This window comes from Megalobrama amblycephala, linkage group LG1 (genome assembly GCF_018812025.1).
Source record: "Megalobrama amblycephala isolate DHTTF-2021 linkage group LG1, ASM1881202v1, whole genome shotgun sequence".
NCBI lineage: Eukaryota > Metazoa > Chordata > Actinopteri > Cypriniformes > Xenocyprididae > Megalobrama > Megalobrama amblycephala.
Genome location: NC_063044.1, coordinates 21,921,954 through 21,945,998, shown reverse-complemented (window position 1 = coordinate 21,945,998; position 24,045 = coordinate 21,921,954). Strand labels below are relative to the sequence as shown.

The 24,045-nt window shown below is 41.3% G+C and overlaps 2 protein-coding genes across 3 annotated transcripts in view; one reads left to right on the top strand and one right to left on the bottom strand.

Annotated features, from left to right (window-relative positions):
• LOC125244061 (stonustoxin subunit alpha-like) overlaps positions 1-24,045 on the top strand; it is a 1,172,099-nt gene that overhangs the window by 65,305 nt on the left and 1,082,749 nt on the right. The gene's annotated exons all lie outside the window — the stretch shown is intronic.
• The window catches only part of LOC125243928 (NACHT, LRR and PYD domains-containing protein 3-like), an 83,194-nt gene continuing 72,500 nt past the window's right edge, over positions 13,352-24,045 (bottom strand). Inside the window, 2 exon segments of the mRNA XM_048153794.1 lie at positions 13,352-14,635; positions 14,638-15,054. Of these exon segments, the coding sequence (XP_048009751.1) occupies positions 14,490-14,635; positions 14,638-15,054 (563 nt within the window). The 3' untranslated portion in view covers positions 13,352-14,489.

Genomic DNA, 24,045 nt, shown 5'->3' with positions numbered 1-24,045 from the left:
TGTTTTATGTTTAAACCTTACTAAATTTTGCTATATTTATGGTTAAAGCTAAAAGAAGAACAACAGCAAAAAAGCAGAGGTTTACTACAGATGGAAGAAGTGTCTGGAACAGACATAACAATAACATGTACAATGTAAAATACATTTTAATATCACTGGCCCTGCAATTTGAGTCTCTCTAGCATAGTATTAGCATAGGATTAGCATCTAGTATTAGCATAGGAGTTCAGGGTGTGTCCACTGCTGCACAGGCAGTTAAAAACAAAGAGATGAGACAAAACCGAAGGTGACAAAGAATCTGGTACATGATCTAACAGCTAGCCTTTATGAAAACAGTGTGAGAGAGCTATAAACATGTAAAATGGTGAATAAAATGTGCTTAGATTATTGTAATTTGTAGAGTTACAGGATGTGCTTGGCTGTGTCATTTTCTGTGGTGTGTCAGCGGGTATGATAAAACAACATCTGAGCTTTATTACCATTTAATGCTAAGTAATGGCCTATCAAACCTACAAACCAACGCTACAAAATTACAAAGTCATTTTGGCTTCAAGATGTCATGGGAAACTTTATGACCTAACAGAATCAGGATGTGTGAACAATAACTGTAAAACGGCATCATACTTCTGATTATTCCTAAAATGAGCATCTCTGGCTGTGTTTCAATCTAAAATGAGCCTTTGATGGCTAAACATGTAGTCTATGTACAGTAGGCATCTCACTAGGTTTTTCACTAGACTATGAAGCACAAATGGTTAGGCAGCTTAGAAACAAGCACTGGTTTTACACAGATGGTAAATCCACACTATTTGATATATATTGTGGTAATACATGATTACTATATTTATGCACCAAGGTACTGTAGCAGAGCAGCGGGTAATCCTGTTTTCATTTAATGAACGTCACAATGGAGGTGTGTTAATAAGGTGGTTCCGGCCTGTTGCTTTGGACATGCTCTAGTGATTTTGAGAGGAGAAACGATTGATTGTACGTACAAGTGTCATGCAATCCCGCTCCAGTTTATGCGTGTTGGCACAGCTGATATGGATGGATTCTCGTCAATTAGACGCCTCATTGTTCTCTTAGCACTCATCATTGAACCTGAAATCTGCTCAAACCTGATTTGGGCATGTGGATGTGGAAAGAAACGCACTTATCTGGTGACACGTTTTTGGAACATTCATTGTACTGACATGTCGTATGATTTGTGAGTGACTTAAAAAGAAAAAAAAAAAACCTCTACTCAATGGATCCATTTATCTGGACAGCCAGTCACCAGTTATTCGAAACGGAGTTGACCTTGTATTCAAGTTGTTTCTTTACTACTGGACTAATGAGCGCTGTTGTTGTTTTTTTGTTTTGTTTTTTCAATTTGTTACTCTGTTGATGTAATTTTTTTTCCCTGACCTTTTTTGTAATTAAATGGAATGAACTTGAGAATTTCAGTTGTTGTTTATTGTAACTGGTGGCTTTTGAGCTATCTGGGAAACATTTGACAGTCTTTACTGTCTGGCGCCCGAACAAAAAAAATACTTTTTGAGGTTAAAGTGTATAGCTGGGTGTCGCCACCATTACAGTACTCTCCAAGGTGCTTCAAAGAATACAATGGTACCATTCAATTATTGTCAGTTTTTTATTCAGCAAAGGATGCAATCCATTGATAATAAGGCACAGTGAAGACATTTATAATGTTACAAAAGTTTTCTATTTAAAATAAATGTTGTTTTGAACTTTCTTTTAAAGGCAGGGTGGGTGATTTGCTTCAAAATCATTTTTTGTTATGTTGGTTGAAAGTCTGTGGAAGGCATAGGACCATAAAATGTTCATCCAATCATACCCCTCGTTCCAAGGGACACAATGCCTGTCAACCTATGTTTTTACATACCCTCGCGCACCCCGTTTTTGCCACTGTATGCAGAGAGACGCCAGTCATGAGCACCACAACCAAAATTGTATCGATTCTGGTAAGGAAATCTTACATTATGCCTAACAAACGTTTCAAGAGAGTGTGTTAATCTCTGTCCCAGGTTTTGACACTTGATATTCACATTTCTGGGTGTTTTCTGTCTAGGAGAAGAGCGCGCATTGACAGTGCTTGAGTGCGCTGTCTGTGTTTTTCTGTTATTTACTGTCAGCGTCTCCCTATCGGGACGCTCCGTTCTCATTTGGCACTCGAGGGAAGAGGTGTCCGCATCTGTGCCTGGTGGTTCTGGCCCCGTTTGTGGTGAGGCAGAACAGCGACTACAATCATAGGGCTTGCAGGTGAGCTCGTTTGGAAGTTTGGGAGAGGTGTATTCTCTCTCAGCCCACTGGGGCTGACGAGGATGGGTTGTTGGATGATGATGACGACCATGTTTGACGTCACCGTATCAGGCAGCAAGCGCTCTTCTGGCTGCTGTATATGTGGAGCTGCTGGTGTTTGTGAGACACGCTTCTGGCAGGCATATCATAATATTCATGAATGCATTCCTCCATCAATAATCTGTTTATCAATCCATCCATCAATTCCCTGCTAGCACTGTGTGTGTCCTACCTGGGCTGGTGAGCAGACCTTCCTGGAGCTGTTGAGCTCATGGGTCCCTGTGCTGCATTTTGGGGATGGTGGTGGAACAGTTGGGGTTCCAGAGCTGGAAGCAGGACCCTGATGCCCTCCACTGCTCCTCTCAGCTCCAGTCCCCCCTCCAAAAATGCAGCAGAGTTCCCCCTGGGCCAGCTCCATCTTGAGCTCTGCATCCATCTCTGCCTCGTCCTTTGCCTTTTGTTTTGATTCCTCCAGATGTTTTATGAGGACTGCCACGACGACATTAATCAAAACAAAATGGCTTGTGAGCACAAAACTCACGAAGTACAGAGGAGAGATGCATGCAGAGCTCAGATTGCAGGTGTCCTCTGGTGGGCATTCTCGAAGAGTGTCCTACAGGAGTGAAGAGAGTGTTACCATAAACTTATACAACAGTTAGTTATATTCATTTGACTGGACAAATCACACTCACTACACAGATTTCCAATACTAGATCCCTCTTTTTTAGAACTATTTTTGTTGGACTAAAATAGTTGCACTGTAATGAGATTTATTTTATTTTATGAAGGAAAACAAGATATATATATATTGTAGGAAATTAAACCCAAATATCGAATCAAAATGTAATTAAATTACATTGAATAAGAACCGGATTCACCATAAATGATTTAGAATCGATAATTTAAAGGTGCCCTTAAATCAGAATTTGAATTTACCTCGGCATTGTTAAATAACAAGAGTTCAGTACATGGAAAAGACATACATTGAGTTTCAAACCCCATTGTTTCCTCCTTCTTATGTAAATCTCATTTGTTTAAAAGACTTCCAGAAAACACTCGGATCTCAACATAACACCGACTGTTACGTAACAGTCGGGATCATTAATATGTATGACCCCAATATGCCAGCCCATTCAACGCATTAGACAAGGAAAGGCAGTATTAACGGCTGGATCTGTGCACAGACAAGGTAAGCAAGCAAGAACAACAGCGAAAAATGGCAGATGGAGCAATAATATTATAATATACATGATCCATGATATCATGATATTTTTAGTGATATTTGTAAATTGTCTTTCTAAATGTTTCATTAGCATGTTGCTAATGTACTGTTAAATGAGGTTAAAGTTACCATCGTTTCTTACTGTATTCACGGAGATGAGAGAGCCGTCGCTATTTTCATTTTTAAACACGTGCAGTCTGTATAATGCATAAACACAACTTCATTCTTTATAAATCTCTCCAACAGTGTGTAATGTTAGCTTTAGCCACAGAGCATAGCCTCAAACTCACACAGAATCAAACGTAACCATCTAAATAAATATTTTACTCACATAATTCGAAGCATGCATACAGCATGCATGACGAACATCTTGTAAAGATCCATTTGAGGGTTATATTAGCTGTGTGAACTTTGATTATGCGATGTATATATAGTCGAGAGCTCGTGGGGCAGAGGGAGCGCATCTCTTAAAGGGGCGGCGCGCTGAAAAAATCAGTGCATAGTTAATGATGCCCCAAAATAGGCAGTTAAAAAAATTAATTAAAAAAAATCTATGGGGTATTTTAAGCTGAAACTTCACAGACACATTCAGGGGACACCTAGGACTTATATTAAATCTTGTAAAAAAAACAATCTAGGGCACCTTTAATACTCTGTCAATTATTCGTCCAGCGAGAGATTTAGCTTAAAGTATTTTTACCAATTCTGGACAAAATATTATCCCGTGGCCACTGAAATAATATTTTGTGGTGATTATTAATTATGATTATGATTATGAGCAAAGTAGCATGATCTTTGTTTAAGGCAGCAATTTGGTAAGCACAGCACAAGACACTGTATGAGTGAAAAATCAAACAAAGTCTTTATTGAACTAAATCTACTACGCACAAACTAATCTAACGAAAAACATATACTCTCACACATACACACACACACACACACACACACACACACACACACATTCATTCAGTTACAGGGAAATGGCGAGGTTATTGTTTGGAGGTGAATGGATTCCCCAGTTGTTTAGGTTTTAACAAGTTTCTCTGACCGTAACCTGAGAGAATTAATACACTAGCAATTCAACCATAGTTTCATTTGCTTAATAAAATTGCAACAGCTCAGCAAAATTAGGAGACCTGTGTTACTTGCGTTGGCTGCTCCTTTAAGCGCGTGTTCCCTTCGTGACGGAGTTGAAGGAAGCGTGTGGCTCGGTCAAGAGTTCTGAAGGACGACGTCCGTGGGGAAGAAGTTGGCTTTGCAGAAAATGGAGTCTTCGTTGAATAGCAGGGTTTACGCGTTTCTGCGTAAGGAGTCTTTTGGTGAGTCCTCAGCTGCGAAGTTCAACGAAGTTTCTTGCATGGGTTTGAGTGAGTCTTGAAGTGGTTTGGCTTGCAGGCAGGATGATGTTCGGTCCACCGCCTCAGCGAATGCCAAGACGAAGTGTAAAAGCCAAAGCAAAAGCTGAAAAAGCAAAAGCCAAAAAGCCATTTCACAATGTGCGGTATTGAGTTTTGAACGGTTTGTTGGTTCCGCCTTTTCGATTGTTTTAGCCAATCAGGTCCTGTTTTGGGCGGGGTCCAACACCCAGTTCTCCTGTCCTTGTATGCAATTAGCATACTGTATTTACAGTCCTTTGTTCTCAAACTTAGGGATTTTGGTCAGAACTTTGAGAAGTTAATTTTGCTAGTTCAAAAGTCATACATCTTACACAGGAAAGCATTCATCCATCACAACCATACCAAACAGTACACACTTTCTGTGATTGGGGTAGATTTTCTTCAAATTTACCAGTAATCAATATTTAAAACACACAAAGAATTACATACGTTCCATGAACAAAATAAAACATGCTTAATACATATGATATGTTAGAGACGGCTTTTTGGTGTATCTCTGGCAGTATTTCCTAAATTGTCTTTGTTGTCTCTGAAACTTTGGAATGTCTTTTGAAATGCAAAGCTGGGCAGAGGGAATGTTTCTTGTGGGTGATTCTCATGGTGCCCTGCTGTGATCTTCACCTCGAGATGTGTCGCAGGTCTAGGTTTTCCTGATAGCAGTGGGAATTTACGCCTTGTATCTTGGACTTTGTTGATCCATCTGTTCCTTCGTCAACAAAGTGAGAGATAGTCTTTTTGATCTGTCCCTTCAGTAAATAGTCTCCAAATGGTGGCAATTTTTAAACAGGATCTTTCAGCAATATTGTGATTCATGTAGGTCTTGGTGAGGGAATGAGTTGATTCTCTTTGATCTTTTGAATGTGGAGTGTTTTGGTCATTTAATGTGCTTGAATGACCAAAATGCATAAATATGTTGAATTTATATATATATATATATATATATATATATATAGAGAGAGAGAGAGAGAGAGAGAGAGAGAGAAACTTTTTCTTCCAAAATTACAATACACAAAATGTGCAACACTTAAAAGTTTACTAACACTTCAAAAATAAACAACTAGAATTGTACTGATCTCCATTACTTTAATTTTACAAACAAATAGTTTAAGCTGTGAATAACTCCCAAACACTAGAACATGAAAATAACTTTTACTGTACTACTTATTTGTATTGGGACAAGAACTTTAAAGTCATTAATTTTTGGCAGAGCATGTATATTTATTGCCCTAATGAATTGAAGATTTTCTGCTGTTTTAAGACCTTTTTAAGGCTTAAAATTGTGAAAGGGTAAATTAAGACTATTTAAGACCCGCAAAAACCCCGTTTATAGATTTCCCCGTTTACAATTCTGTAGAAATTTTCTGTATAAAAAGTGAATTTTGTATAAAAATTTAAATTTGAGCTACATATCACAAATGTCACTTGTGGGTTATATTTACATTATTTAAATATATTTGAGCTTAATTTTACAAATTACTTATTTGTGGGGTAATTGTCTGGGACATTTTGGATTTCCAAACATCCCCCCTTAAATAAAAAGTGAAAACCTATAAATGGGATTGCTAGAAGCAAATACATGTTAACCTGAAGAAGTTTTTGAAAACTGCCTGTTAAAGTTACCTGTCTGAATATGCTGAACTTCATTTTCCTGACACCATTATAAAATATTAAGACATTTCTATTAGACAACCTGATGCAAAAGTGATTTTGCCTTAAGTGATTTTGTCTTAAGCTTTGTACTCTTAATCATGTAGATGTTAAATTAGAAAATAAATAAATAAAATGAATACATTTTAAAGCTGGCTGGTCTGTTCTCTACAGTACTGCACTCATTGTCAGTCAACATTTTTTTTTTTTTTAGATATTTCCGCATTTTAAAAACAAACGCTGGAAACTACTACAAATTCAGTGTGGACATGAGTGCTTTAAAAATAGTTGTTACTCAGTGTTAAATATTGAGCACTTTACAGCTGACAAAATCTAGCTACTCTAAAACTCTGGGCATTAACATTGCAATGAAACTTGATAAAACGGCATAAAACAAAGAAAATCCCAACATAAATAAATGGAAAGAAAGTGTGTAGTTACTATTAATATTTTTTATTCAATTTATTTTTTGCAAAAAGCTCTAAAAGCTGAAGAAATCTCTCCTCTCTCCTTTGTCCCCTGTCTCTTCTTTCCTCTCTCTCTCTCATTTCTCGGTCTTCTCTTTCTTCTCTTTCCCTGGCCTCTTGTTCTCATCTTTCCTCTTGCTCTCGTCTCTCTCTTTCTCTTCTTTCCTCCCTTTCAACCACTTCTATTTCTCTTTCTGCTTCTTTCTCCTCCATCTCACTGATCAGCTCCTCTATGTCCCTCCTCTTCCTCCCTGTTCTTACAGATGTTGACCTCACTGAGTATGGTAAGGTTACAGCAACATCTGGTCCGGATGAGCCAATAAGATTGGGTGGTGTGATGGAGGGTCCGCCCCTATTGCCTTATCCAAGACAGCATACCATTTCCAGGATGCTGCTGTAACCTCACCAAACTCACCAAATATTCAGTGCTTACATCAGTCTGTGGACATCTAAGATCCTACAAAAAAATACATAAAAGCAAAATACCAAGACATTCAATTATATTCATTAGATTACTGCATTACTATTACAGGAACAAACATGAGCATAATTAAATCTTGAAAGAATTCACATTTTGGGAATAACCACTTTTAAAACAAATCTTACTTTATATTTTTGTTTTAGGTTTTTCCACTTCCTTTTGACCAAAGCGGCAGAAATTTTGCCTTCTAAATTTTCATCTTTTACGAAAAATCTGCAATAAATGCACAGAAATCAAGCATAAAACAGAACATAAAGCACAAACTAGAACACAATAAGCTGCCGGAAGTGTTAGTATGAACTGCATTCACTGTCAACAGCACCTGAATACATTTATACACCTCATTTGTATACTTACTCCAATCCTTTGATGGCAGCATTGTGTTTTCCAGTGAAGAGGGCTTCATTAGTCACTCTCCACTGGATGAGGGCGCAAGTGTGTTCACCAGTCCCTGTAAGTTAACGTCAAAACAGTATTAAACATTATTTTTTGTATTTATATGTATTTACTCATGATTTAAACATCATGATGATCAATTTATTAATGCAACACTGACAAGCTGTTGAATACTTACTAGCTTATGTTGCCAACTAAATATCAGCTAAACTAAAAAAATCATTTTAATTCCGTTAAGTTTTCTAATCTCATTAAACTGCCTAATAACGAACGTCTCCGTTAAATAAAACAGTGTTAACAAGCTGATGTATCTTGATCTGTTCGTTAGCTCGATGTGCTCTCAGTAATAATGATTAAACATCTTTTTACAGCCGACTCAAAATCTTCTCATCGATTTAAATTGTTTAAACTTTCAATAATTCAGTCGTTTACTTTGTTAAACAAGTGCAATTTAACCACAATGAACATGGTTTTTACCTGAGGTACTTTTTTTTACACTTGAAAAGAGCTGCATGTCGCCACTTTCCGCCATTTTCGAATATGAAGAATCCTCTCCTGTGGCCTCACGGGATAGCACAGCGTCCATCGTATGCCTACTACAGAATTCGGGCGGAAGCAGTAGGTCATCCAGGGTACTTCTCGCCTACTGTTTTTTGAATATTATGAATTCGGACTTACTACTCGCCTCGCATACTGTTTTTCACATTCTATATAGTAGGGAAGTATGCGATTTCACACGCAGCGCATGTTTTATATGTCCTTCTGACTGCATTTATCACAACCATTGTACATCCCAGATAGCAAACAGATGTCGATTTAACATTTATTTTTGATTGTAAAGATCAGTATCAGTCGTCGATCAAATTTCAATGTTGATTCAACGTTCGCTGTTTGATCGGTACATCAGAACGTTATTACGTTGAAAATATAACATCGATTCAATGTCGAAATGAGGTTGTTTCATCAGCAGCTATGCCAAAATCAAAATCATAACGTCTGATATATGATGAAACGTGGTCAGAGGAATCGGACATTGTGTGCACTACAAAGCCCTTTTTGGACGGAATAGGACGTACATGTCTTTTGACTTATTTACTGATATAATTTTAATTCATTATAAAACCCTATTTAAAGGTGATCCAGAGGATCTTTTCGTCGACTGAGAAACCAAAGACTGTTAGTGAGTTTTTGAAATGAGCGCATGCATAAGAACAACCCCCCTCCTTCACAGCTCATTTCGAGGGAACACCTCCCAAAACTCATGCACGAGTATTGGAACACAAGTGTTTGTTTACCACCGGTGTATGCTGTGTCGTGTTAAGGGGCTCGCACACCGGACACGAAGCTCAACGCCGCGACACGTCTGTAAAATTCAAACGCATTGTTTTCTATGAATGTACGCACACCGGCGGCGACATGCGGCGCCTGTCCGCGGCGCCCAGCTACGACATAGAAAACAATAGAACAATGCGTTCGAATTTTAAAAACATTGCATGCGGCGCCTGTGGAGTGTGGAAAGTTACTGGAGCGCGCAGTCGTGCACGTCTCTCACAAGGAACGTCATGGCAGTGACTGACAAGTCAGAGGGCCAGTCGTTTACGCGATGATCGCGTAAACGATTAGCTGATGTTTTTAAGGCCCTTCCTTGTGCACAGATGATGTATATTAATATTATTCCTTTCAGTGCACCTAATAAATTGTTTTTTATCAGTTAGTAAAGACAGTTTCAAGTAATATTGCAAAAATGTATAAAACAAAACCTCTTTAGCACCTTTAAGTAAACTAAACAAGTTCATAAAAGTGGCTATTTATAATAAACCCACATAAATGAGCAGCGAAATCTAGCAGGCTCTTATTGTGATACTGATATTAAAATGAGCAGTTCTCGAAGTTTCTGTGATTTTGGAAACTCGGACGCCATCCATTTTAAAATTAAATGAAAGCATACCGAAGATTGTTTAAATGGTATAGCGCAGGTAGGTAAAAAAACACATGAGAAGAATCTTTAGGATAACGAAAACCACTGTTTTATACACATATACTTCAGTTCACCCACTCAACCAACAAAAAGAATCAAAATGTTTTTTTGAGACTCCATCCTATCTTACATTTTTTCATTCTGATTGCCATTGCTCAATTTTTTCATGCATTATATTCAAAATCTTCAAAGCTAGTTCACATACTGTGTTTGAACTCTAACTCATAATACTGTATGGTTAAAATATGATTTTTTTTTTTTTTTTGCTTCAGTCCTGGTACCCTTTGTAGTGGACATGAAAAAAAAATCTAATATATACATTTTTTTTTTTTTTTTTTTTTTACAGTTAAAGAGAATCTGAAAAGCACGAAAGACTGGCTTTATGTATAACAAAAGTAAAGTGTTGGTATAAAAAAAATACTGCAAGCACTTTTTCAAATAAAAATAAAGTTTTCTCTGTCTCATTTTGCACGAACGGGTCGATAGAACTACAAAATGCATTTTAAATTCAAGATTTAATAATTAATAATTTTAAATTATGTATTTATTTATGTAATGTTATAATTCTAGATGTTTATGTTTGTAAATACTGCGTGACTATGGCATGTTTTAATGCGCGTAAGCATTGAACGTTCCAATCCCTTTCAAACACTGGAGCGGATCTGAGTTACCATGGAAACGGGAAACGTCAAGCAGCAAGACTCCAGGCGTTTCTCAATGTCAAGGAAGGATCCTCGGAAGCCAGAATTTCGAGGATGCTAGGTCATCGACATCCGTCGAAGGACTGTTCCAATGTCGAGGATCCTTGGAATTTCAAACAAGGACTGAGTCCTTCGTTCAAAAAATATCCCATATACAGGAAAGGATGCATATGTGTAGCCTTCGCGCTCTTCGCGCTCTCAAATCACCCACAATCATATGCGCACAGCTTTGCGATCTTGTTCAAATTTTTTTTTTTTTAAATGACGGGTGTTAAAATATATAATGAATGTAGTGGTCACCTTGTGTTGTGTCACTGGTGTTACCTTTAACAAAAATCTCTTATTTTGAAATAAAAAAAATCACACTGATGACATCACTTGACTTCCTTCTTCCTATTTCCTGAAGATCAATGAAGAAAGGCCAATGGAACGTCCTCTATCTCTTTTCAGTTATTAGAAATTTTAATTAGAAAATCATAATTTCATATGAAGCTTTTAGTTGAAGTCACTGATGTGACCTACTTTATTGTTAGGGAATTTAAAAAAAAAACTAGAATACAAATGGATTAAATTACTTAATTTAGTGAATATATCATGATTGACAACATGTGGATTGATACCTTGCAGCAGCCATTGTGTAAAATGCATTTTTCATGAAAAATGTCACTGGTGTTACATGTTTATAGATAAACTTTATTCAAAGCTATTCATTAAGTTATTTTCATAAAATAGCACTAAGATTACATGATTCTAACTTTTCTTTCTCATTGTTAATCCTCCTTTGGTTAGAAATGGCTAAATTAAGGGGTTATGGCTAAATTCAGTGCAGCGACTTTACAGACAGCGTATTTTACAGACAGTTTTAAAATGTTGTTTATGATCTTTTACTGACTGCTTTCACGAAGTGTCAATGATAGTCTTTTATTGTACACCAAATGTAAAAAATCTAGTCCAATCTACTTAATTCTAGTTGAAAAAATTAAGGATCTTTGGTCCTATGTATACGTCACTGGTGTTACTGTTTTTGTCTGTCACATTAAATAAAATGTGTCATATGTGACATGATAATTTTACATCCACTGAATTCTGCTACACTCAAGAATTAAGATTTAAAGGATTGCATCATTACTTGTTTATAACTGTTTTTCAAATATTTTCATTCTTATAGCAAATACATGGTTCCGCAATTGAATTATCATCAATCAATCACACTTTTAACTAAACTTATTAAAATAAAAAACACAATCTCCTTATTTTTTGCATTATCATTATTATTCTGCTAACTTCCGGGTTGGCCTACAAAAACACGTCATCCCTGAGGTACTCTATTGGCTCGTTGGTTAAAAGTCCTCAAACAGCTTAATAGCCTATTAATGAAATAAATGACATTAAAATTCAAAGTTATCACTTTGGTAATCTAAAATACTTCTTGAATGTAACTGTAATTTGATTACCATCTATTTAAAATGTAACTGTAACGAAATACAGTTACTCAAATTTTGTATTTTAAATACGTAACGTCGTTACATGTATTTCGTTACTCCCCAGCCCTGTCAGAGGGTTAGTTAGAATTTGTTGAAGCATCGAAAATACATTTTGGTCCAAAAATAACAAAAACTACGACTTTATTCAACATTGTCTTCTCTTCCGTGTCTGTTGTCAATCTGCGTTCACGACTCCGCAGTGATGCTGCTGACGTAAGACGCTGCTGACGTGTTATCTGGTGGGCCCGAGCTTCGTTTACAGTCTGAGGGAGACGTGCGCTGTAAACAAAACAACCTTCGCAAACATGATTTCGACACAGAGGAAGACTTGCATTTTTTTGCTCAGCCATATTTATTTGAACCCGAATACACGGACGAAGAACTAAGAGTGATGGAAGAAGCTCCTACACAGCAGCAACCACTGTCACAAGCTGTGGAGTCGTGAACGCGGATTGACAACAGACCCAGAAGAGAAGACAATGCTGAATAAAGTCGTAGTTTTTTCACTGATGTCACATGGACAACTTTGATGATGTTTTTATTACGTTTCTGGACATGGACAGTATACTGTACATACACTTTCAATGGAGGGACAGAAAGCTCTCGGACTAAATCTAAAATATATTAAACTGTATTCCGAAGATGAACAGAGGTCTTACGGGTTTGGAATGACATGAGGGTGAGTCATTAATGACATAATTTTCATTTTTGGGTGAACTAACGCTTTAAAGAGTAAATTAGTACAATTTAGTACAACTGCCTCCTCTTCATTTCTCTCGTGGCCATTGGACATCAGATGTGGTAATCGACTATCTGAGATGGTTGACACCGTAGTAGTAACTGGTGCAATACAGTTCCTTTCAAACACCTTGAGATAGTGATGCATGCATTTATCTCCTCCCATTTGGACTACAGTAAAGCACTTAATTTGGGAGTAAGCCAAACTCTTATTTCAAAATTGCAATTGGTCCAGAACACAGCTGCGAGGCTTCTTACTAACAACAAAGAAAAGGGAGCATATTACTCCAGTTTGGAAAAGCTGCATTGGCTTCCAGTTAAATTGGCTTCCGGATTCAATACAAGGTGCTACTCTATGTTTTTAAAGCTGTCCATGAGATGGTCCCAGAATATATTTTGGGCCTGATTCATATCAACTCTGGTAGATCTCAAAGATAATTTTAGATGGTAACAGATTTAAATGAAACCAAAAAGGTGAAACTTAAACATGGAGGATTTCCTTCAGTCCTCTGCCCAAGAAATGTGAGTCAACCACTTGATGATGCAAATTAAATTTATTTATTTGAGTTAAGCAAAGAAAAGGGAAGCAAACAAACAAAAAACAAAAGGGTTAGTAACTATTGGAAGGAGAACTAAATGACCAATGTAAGTAAAAGAAAAGAAATAACATAAGGTTCCCTCTACACCCTGGCTAATCAAAAACAGGGATAAACATATTACAAAAGAAAAAGTGGCACCTTCTACGTAGATCTCGCATAACTTAAAAATAGGTAATATAAGAAAAATACAAAACCTTTTACATTTACATTTACATTTATGCATTTGGCAGACGCTTTTATCCAAAGCGACTTACATTGCATTATATTATACATTTGTATCTGAGTATGTGCAATCCCTGGGATCGAACCCATGACCTTGGCATTGTTAGTGCCATGCTCTAACCACTGAGCTACAGGAAAGCTTTTAACCCCAGGAAAACGTTTAATACCGAGAAACAAAAGGAAAAAAATCACTACTTGATAGCAAAAGGACTGCAACACTGATTTGACACCAGAGCACACAAACAACAAGGTGTACAAACTAATTTCAATACAAAGGTAGACACACCAGTTTTACATTCGATCGCAGCAAAAAACTATGGAGCCCCACACATGTCACGCAAAAAATAAATAAATAAATAAATAAATAAATTGAGTGCACAATTACTATTTCGTTCCCTCGATTTATAAATCATGCGCATGGTTAATTAATTGCACGGAAAGCAGAGTGAGAAAGAGAGAACACAATGGCAAAAATAATACCCACACAGAGTAAAATACATGCCCTTACATTTATACACATAACACGTCCTGAGGACGTAAAACCTTTTTTTGTATTTTGATGTTCAAATTAGATTATGGGTATTTAAAAGCGTTCTCTGTCTTCTGGTTTGACTGTACTCATGATGCAAAAACACACTTTAAATCAAAACAAAAATCCAAACTTTGGCAAAAAGTAGTTTAGCGATAATCTCTAAATATATATGTCCATGCAAAAACTAATAAAAATAAGTAATTATGTCTGAAAACTCTGTTCTCAGAAACAAGGGAATACACATCCTTGCATATATTTATGTATAGGGCTATAAAGGTATCTAGTGGAATCTAGTAGAAGAACTGCAAGTCATCAACTTAACAATTATAATTGTGGAGAAACTAATCTAATCTGACTATGACATGTTGAGGAATCCAAAAGACAAGACATAAACCCAAATCCAGCACAGAGAGGCTCAGTGAATTTGGAGGTGACTGTGTGCAAGTGTGTGAGTGTGTGAGTGTGTGTGCATCAGAGACACTGTAGAAGGACAGAGTGCCGGCCAACACATCCACATACACTCCTACTCTATTAGAGGAGCCTGAAGGGACACGTATGTCAGTGTATTTATTGTAACGGATAGTGAATTTGTTATCAGAGCAAATCAGACACCAGGTGTATTCACTGGACCCAAACACACAATCCTTTCCTCCTTTCCTGCTGATTCCTTTATGTGATACTGATATAGCCGCAGTTCCACTCCATTCAGCCTCCCAGTAACAGCGTCCAGACAGACTCTCTCGACACAAAACCTGAGGATTATTTCTAAATCGATCTTGATGATCAGGATATGACTGTTTCTCTTTCACATGTACAACCTTTCTGTTCTCCTCAGACAGAATGAGTTGAGTGTGTGCTGTGTTTGGATCCAGTGTGAGATCACAGGCATCTGAACACAAGAAGAGAGAACATGTTTATAACACAATAACAATCACAAAAAAATTAACTGGTACATATGGTTTACAAGAACACAATTGTGTATTATTAAATTAGCATTAGAATTTAAAGGATTAGTTCATTTTCAAATGAAAATTACCCAATGTTTTACTCACCCTCAATCCATCCTGGGTGTATATGACTTTCTTCTTTCTGACTAACACAATAGTAGAAATATTAATAAATATCCTGACACATCCGAGCTTTATAATGAAAGAATGTGTTACCAAATGAGTATGAGCTGAAGAAAGTGTCTCCATCCACATCCATCCATCATAAACATATTTGATACGGCTCTGGAGGATTAATAAAGGCCTTCTGAAGCGAAGGCCTGCAATTGTGTAAAAAAACAAAAAAACATATTTGACAAGTTAAGAAGTAAAATATCTAGCTTCCACCAGACCTCCTTCCATATTCAAATTATGAAAAAAATGGAAAATGGAAGTTGAATAGGGAAAGTTGAGCAGGAAAGGCCTAAGCCTAAGCTTTTTGAAGAATACTGTAACGATCACCGTCTGTTCCTGTCACTCCCCGGACTACATCTCCCATCATCCTCTCTGCCACTCACCTGCACACACTTCACACTAATCACTAATCACCACACCCAGCTGCAGCTCATTATCAGGACTATATAAGACTCTCACACACACCACCCATTTGCGAAGTCTTGATTCACCCTGTGACAATTCCGAGCGTTATTTCCCTGTCTGCCTGTCTGTTATCGTTCCTGCCTGTTTCTTGTTTTTGACCCGTTGCTGCCTGTCCTGATCTTTGCCTGTCCCTTGACTACGACTCTGCCTGTTCCTCACTGTTCCTGTTTGTTCCTGTTTTGACCCTGCCTGTACGACCACTCTCACTTCTAATAAATGCTGCACTTGGATCTCCCGCCTGAGTCTCCACTCGTAACAGAAGACTTCGCCACACCAAGATCCAGCAGCTACCGTGAGTGTTTCCGTCACATTCAGCATCAGCATGGACCCAGCTATATGTCTCATCCACCTTCGTCAAGGTAATAGTACCCTGGAGGACCATATTCAGAAGTTTCTGGATATTGCCCATTATGCAGACTGGCCTGACTGTGCTCTTATTGACTTTTTTTGTGATGGCATCAACCAACCTCTCCAGAGTAGATTAAGACGAGAGGGACCGCGTTCATCACTCTGCGGTTTTATGGACTATGCTCTGTTGTCAGTTGGTTCTCCATTTACTGTGGGAGTCGCGGAGGAACACGACACCGCAGTGAATCACGTAATGGCCGCCGCACCAGTGGACCCTCACAAAATGGCGGCTACCATTACAACATCACATCACACCTTCGTCAAGGTAATAGTTCCCTGGAGGACCACATTCAGAAGTTTCTGGATATTGCCCATTATGCAGACTGGCCTGACTGTGCTCTTATAGACTTCTTCTGTGATGGCGTCAACCAACCCCTTCAGAATAAACTGAGACAAGAGGGACCACGTTCCTCACTTACTTGTTTTATGGACTATGCATTGTTGACTGTTGGCTCTCCGTTTACTGTGGGTGTCGCGGAGGATTCCGACACCACAGAGAATCACGTAATGGCTGCCGCTCAGGAAAGCACTCACAAAATGGCGGTCACCATCACAACAACACCAGTCTACGCCTTCGCTGATCGCCCAGAGCAACGTCACGCCTTCGCTGATCGCCCAGAGCAACGTCACGTCTCCGCTGATCGCCCAGAGTCACGTCACGTCTCCGCTGATCGCCCAGAGTCACGTCACGTCTCAGCTGACCGTTCAGTGTCACGTCACGTCTCTGGATCTATCCAAGGGCGCAGAGGATTGCGTTCCAGTATGGCTGATCCTCCACTGACTACGGTCCGAGCAGCTGGCATCCCCAAGTCCTCGCCGGCCGCTTCGCTCTCAAACCAGTCGGCCGCTACGCTCTCAAGCCCGCCGGCCGCTACGCTATCAAGCCCGCCGGCTGCTACGCTCTCAAGCCCGCCGGCCGCTACGCTCTCAAGCCCGCCGGCCGCTACGCTCTCAAGCCCGGCGGCTGCTTCGCTTTCAAGTTCATCTGTTTCAACGCTCTCAAGTTCATCAGTTTCAACGCTCTCAAGTCCGTCAGTTTCAACGCTCTCAAGTCCGTCAGTTTCAACGCTCTCAAGTCCGTCAGTTTCAACGCTCTCAAGTCCGTCAGTTTCAACGCTCTCAAGTCCGTCAGTTTCAACGCTCTCAAGTCCGTCAGTTTCAACGCTCTCAAGTTCACCGGTTGCTATGGACTCAAGCACTCTGGACGCGATGGACAAAATGGCTGCTTTGCCAGTGCCCGCGGGCAAGATGGCCGCCCCTGCGGTGCTGAAGGTTGTAGGGGGCGTTCCAGCCACTGAGTCCGCTCCAGAGACCGCTCCAGCTGGTGAACCATCGCCTCACTCTCAGAGGAGGAGAAGGAGGAGGAAGAAGAAGACGTCCTCCTCTCCTCAAGACGCAGACGTCCTTCAGGAGGGCGCTGTGGACCTGGAGACCACTCCAAAGGCCTCTCTTACTCCGCCCAAACTACTGACTCTGCCTGCGCCGCCCAGGCTCCTCGCCCTACCAGCGCCACCTGAGCTCCTCGCCCTGCCGGCGCCACCTGAGCTCCTCGCCCTGCCGGCGCCACCCGAGCTTCCAGCTCGGCCGGCGCCACCCAAGCTTCCAGCCCTGCCGGCGCCACCCAAGCTTCCAGCTCTGCCGGCGCCACCCAAGCTTCCAGCCCTGCCGGCGCCACCCAAGCTTCCAGCCCTGCCGGCTTCACCCATACGCCTGGCCCTGCCGGCGCCACCCGAACTCCTTACCCACGAACCTGCGACGGGTCCCGCTGAGTTCCCCAAGAACTTTTTGGGGGGGGGCGGTATACCTAGGGGTGGGGAGCTTGTGGGTGGGGACCCTGCTCAACCATGGCCATTAAGGGCCCCTGAACTACTATGGCCATTCATGGACTGTAGGCCACTAGGGCCATGTATAGACTCTGACCCGCTGGGGTCACCCATGGACTCTAACCTGCCGTGGCCATCCGAGCCGCCTGACCTGCCGTGGCCGTCCGAGCCGCCTGACCTGCCGTGGCCGTCCGAGCCGCCTGACCTGCCGTGGCCGTCCGAGCCGCCTGACCTGCCGTGGCCGCCCGAGCCGCCTGACCTGCCGTGGCCGCCCGAGCCGCCTGACCTGCCGTGGCCGCCCGAGCCGCCTGACCTGCCGTGGCCGCCCGAGCCACCTGACCTGCCGTGGTCGCCCGAGCCACCTGACCCGCCGTGGCTGCCGAGCCACCTGACCCGCCGTGGCTGCCCAAAGCCCCGGACCCGCCGTGGCTGCCCGAGGCTCCTGACCCGCCGTGGCTGCCCGAGGCTCCTGACCCGCCGTGGCTGCCCGAGGCTCCTGACCCGCCGTGGCTGCCCGAGGCACTTGACCCGCCGTGGCTGCCCGAGGCTCCTGACCCGCCGTGGCTGCCCGAGGCACCTGACCCGCCGTGGCTGCCTGAGTCCCTGGGGCTGCATTGGAGATTCCGTCCCCATCTGCCGTTAGATCTCCAATGCACCCACCCCCCCTCCCTAGCTGTTCCTTTTACGGCGCGAGGACGCGCCTTCCGGGAGGGGGGCGTTATGTAACGATCACCGTCTGTTCCTGTCACTCCCCGGACTACATCTCCCATCATCCTCTCTGCCACTCACCTGCACACACTTCACACTAATCACTAATCACCACACCCAGCTGCAGCTCATTATCAGGACTATATAAGACTCTCACACACACCACCCATTTGCGAAGTCTTGATTCACCCTGTGACAATTCCGAGCGTTATTTCCCTGTCTGCCTGTCTGTTATCGTTCCTGCCTGTTTCTTGTTTTTGACCCGTTGCTGCCTGTCCTGATCTTTGCCTGTCCCTTGACTACGACTCTGCCTGTTCCTCACTGTTCCTGTTTGTTCCTGTTTTGACCCTGCCTGTACGACCACTCTCACTTCTAATAAATGCTGCACTTGGATCTCCCGCCTGAGTCTCCACTCGTAACAAATACGGAAGGCGATCTGGCTTTTTTTTTTTTTTTTTTTTTTTTTTTTTTACACAGTTGCATCGCTTCGCTTCAGAAGGCCTTTATTAATCCTCCGGAGCCGTATCAAATATGTTTATGATGGATGGATGTGGATGGAAGCGCTTTCTTCAGCTTATACTCGTTTGGTAACGCATACTGCCATTATTTATTAATATTTCTATGATTGTGTTAGTCAGAAAGAAGAAAGTCATATACACCTAGGATGGATTGAGGGTGAGTAAAGCTTTGGGTAATTTTCGTTTGAAAATGAACTAATCCTTTAAGTTCAAATTTTTATTGAAATTTAAAAAAAAATAGCAATCGTTTTCTGTGAGGGTTATGTTTAGTAGTGGGAAGAGAACAATGATTATCTCAGCATAAAAACAATGGACTACTTGCACAACTTCTGCATTCTACTTATTACAACTCCGGTAACAACGTTCAGTGCACCTACATACATGAGAATGCAGATTATCATTGCGTTTTATGGCTGTCAATGCATTAAAGCAATGAATCATGTTCTCTGTGTTTACATAAATTATTTTGAACCTGCTGAAATGTTCCTATAAATATTTTTTCTTTCCATCTGTGCATTCTGAATAATAAATAAATAAATTTCCCCACTAACCTGCAGCAGTCCAGTGCTCATCTTCTCATTAACTTTACTTCTCTTACTGATCATATTTCATACCTGTTCAGTTTACATTTTTAAATGAATTTGACTGATAAAAAGGATTGCGTGTGTATTTGTACTCTTATTCCAGTCTTTTAAAATAGCTGAATGAATAAACTAATAAATGAATGAATGCGTGGCACGTGCCTTAAAGAAATCTAACGACGTTAAATATTTAATTTTAATTAATGTGATGATTAGTTAGATAATTTGAATGTGAACATAATTTCACGAGTTCACACTTACAAATAATCAGATGCATAAATAGTATGCATATTTGGTGTGCTGTCCGAGGAGAGGGCTTCGGTATTTGGCCTGAACCCAGAGTACTTCCCCAAAATGTTGCAACTAACATGCTAACATGCAAAGCATGAAAGGTAATGCTGCTGTGACAGTGAAGTCAGGGTTATAGGGAGAAATGGAGCTCCTGCAGGAGCTGAGGAGTGAAGGAACATCACTGCCGCATCAGTGGAGAAAATTTTCCAAAGAAACTGAACTCCTGCGGGAGCCGAGGGAACACCATCTGCTGACAGGCACTGTGCTGCGTTTTCACGGGAACATCCCACCTGAAGATAATGAGGAAATTATGTTGCTCCCTTTGCCAAGTGCATTCCAAACGGCTACATACGTGCCCTGCTGACATAGGGATGATCACATAAGGCATAGGAATGATCACTTCCATTTTGAATACGCATACCGTTACACCCCTATACGCAAACATGATGAGAAGCCTAAAACGAGCTACAACTTGAGCATATTCACCTCTGACACTTCAGTTTGATACTGTAATCATTGTTTGATGTTGGATGCTACAGCAAAGTACAGTCTGATTTATATGATAGTTTGTTTCTTTATCGGTTGCTGGTTTGTGTGGCACACACACATTCCATTCATTTACTAAAGTTCAAAGAGACTTGCTTTGCATAATGAAAATGTGCACCTTGAATTTATTCAATTCAATTCATTAATCTTCAGTTGAATAGAGATAAATAGAATGGTAATACTGTCCTTTGTTATTGTAGACGAAGTAATGGCGGATGAAGGCAGATTTCCAACCCAGCGAATCGCTGAGGGACTTCACACACATCTAACAAAGTATATATAGGAGACAGAAGACAAATGGAGCAACAGGTAGGTTTCCCAATGAGGTCCTTGAGGAGCGCATACAGGTAACGTGTTAACGAGACCGGACAATGAGTGTGACTGAGTGAGAGTCCTTTATACTGTTGGTGACGAGTGCTGATCAGATGCAGCTGTGTGTGATTGAAGTCTTGTGACAGGGTGCACAGTGAGCCAAGGTGGATGATGGGAGATTGAGTCCAAACACGGAAGGGAACTGTGACAGAGACAGAGTGAAACGGGTCATATTACTATAAGAACTACACTGGAGGGGAACGTATTCGGCGACAGGTGAATTAATTCTTTGACATGGTTAAAAATAATGAATGTTTGTTTCTCTCTAAATCTAGTGTTTTTCTGTGATGTTTGTTTGGGGCATAAAATATATCATTAACCTGATAGAAAAACAATTAAAGTCTATGAGATGGGCCCAGTAATATAGTCAAACAACTGTGTGTTTTTAATCTAAACCTCTTTCACATACTCGATTTATCTTCTCCTACCCTCCTTTGACAATGTAGAACTAAAAATTTAAATCTCTTTACATCTGAAAAGAAATTCCTCACATCAGGAACCTTTCCTAAAGTCTCATCCAAAAATAATTTATCTCATCTAAAGAGTAAACCTGATCACAACCTGGGAAACATCTGACAGATCTGAAACATCAGATCATCAGATCATCCTCATCCTCAGCCTCATTCATTTCATCCTCACCTAACTTTAGTAGTTTTTCTCTAGGTCGACATGAATTTACCTTCCTGACTCTATTCTGATTTTCAGTGCTTCCAGATTCTGTCACTACACAATCCCTGCTTTTCTGGCCTTCCATCCCCACAACATAATTTATTTCAGAGATCTGCACTTCAGCATCTCCTTCAACTAGGGCTGTAGCTAACCATTATTTTGCTAATCGAGTAATAGTTTGATTATTCTAATGATTACTGGAGTAAGTCGAGGTTTCAGATATTTAAAGGTGCCCTAGAATCAAAAAATGAATTTACCTCGGCATAGTTGAATAACAAGAGTTCTGTACATGGAAAAGACATACATTGAGTCTCAAACTCCATTGCTTCCTCCTCCTTATATAAATCTCATTTGTTTAAAAGACCTCCAGAAAACAGGCGAATCTCAACATAACACCGACTGTTACGTAACAGTCTGGATCATTAATATGTATGACCCCAATATTTGCATATGCCAGCCCATGTTCAAGGCATTACACAAGGGCAGAACGTCTGGATCTGTGCACAGCTCAAAGATCAGACTAGGTAAGCAAGCAAGGACAATAGCGAAAAATGGCAGATGGAGCAATAATAACTGACATGATCCATGATATCATGATATTTTTAGTGATATTTGTAAATTGTCTTTCTAAATGTTTCATTAGCATGTTGCTAATGTACTGTTAAATGTGGTTAAAGTTACCATCGTTTATTACTGTATTCGCGGAGACAAGAGCGGTCGCTATTTTCATTTTTAAACACTTCTGTATAATTCTGTATAATATAAAATACAGGGTTCCCACGATTCTTGAAAGTACTTGAATTTCAGACACATGGATTCAAGGCCTGGAAAGTACTTGAAAACAAATGATGTTTTATTAACAAAATTCGGGAGGAGCAGGTGCAGATTATTAGACTAATTATCACAGGTGGAAAGCATTCAGCTAATCAACCAATGGAGGTATATATACTGCAGACTTACCTCCGTTCGATTGACAGTTTATCAGCATTTCGGTTCGCCCTTCTGCTATTATGTCACAAGTTAACGTCTCTCCGTCTAACGACGAAGCTAGCTCTCCGGAGGATCCTGCGCCTCCACCTGCCGGCCCCTCGACAACTTCTCCTCCACATGACACTGCACCCGAGCCCCAGGCTTCCAGGCGCGGCCGACCGCCTGCCCACGCAGCTACACACTCGCCTAGACGGCGAGCTCAGCCCTCGCCTCCACCGGCGAGACCTCAATATACCTCCCCGGCGTCTTCCTATCATTCAGCCGTCCCAACAATTCCACCTATTGGCAAGTGGACAGTAGTAGGATTGAGGCAAGCGCTGGCAAATTCAGATGTACAGTTCTCGCGGAAACTGAACAAAGCGGAACTGTTCGATCTATACGTCAATCTACAGTCAGCCTACCTCTCTCCGAAGTCCACTCCAGCTCCCAAGACGGCCAACAGGCAGAGCAAAGCCCGCAAAGCCCAACATTCGCCTCGCTCAACTCCTCCATCTTCCCGCACAAGGTCTGGCTCGACTCAGTCGTCGGGCCGCAACAACAGGCCTTCGGCGAGCCTGGGCCGTGCCCCAGATGCCTCCGCCGTAAGACCTAGTCCGCCTCTCGCTGAAGCCCAGCGTTTCTACTCGGCTCCTCTCGCCGCAACACCGTATGCGGCCGGGCCAACAGGCCTCCCCTCAGCCTCTCAGCCTTTCCTTGCCGTCCACAACCCTCCCTATTATCAGTGGCCTCCAGCTCCCTTCGCAGACACCAGCACAGCTCAGGGCTTTCACCAGTTCCCTCCGAACGTCTCTAACCCCGCCCCTTCTCAGTGGCAGGCAGCGCAAGCGAGGGCGCCTTCAGCTCAAGATTTTAGAGCTCACCTCCATGCTCCATTAAGTCTTCCTTTTCAAGCCCCAGAGGCTGATCTAAGCATGAGGCCACCGCTGCTGACAAACACAGCCGCAGCCACTGCTTCTTGCAATCCACTCCTGCAAAACAAATCACCATACTCTCTCTTCACAGCATCAGCGATGCCCGTCCCACCGAATGCGGTCGCCTCGGAGCCCCCCCCCAGTGGCTCAAAACATCCGAGCGCAGATCCTGGCAGGTGCGGACGTAGATTTATCATCTCTTCTCTCTCTAATACTGGCTCCAGATTCTAACCGTCAAATAGACTGCGGCGATTTCTCAGTCACCCTAAAAAACTCAAATCCACATTCATCTCGTCTGCTTTCTTTTTCTGAGTTTTCTATTGCTTTTTCCCGTTTTACTGAAATAATCTGTTCAGCTTTCCCCCATAGGCGGCGCGAACTAAACGATTATCTGGCAATCATAGCTGAGCTGGCGCTGTCCTATGGGGGCGGGCACTTCTACACCTACCACAAACTGTTTTCTGCAAAATGTGCCGT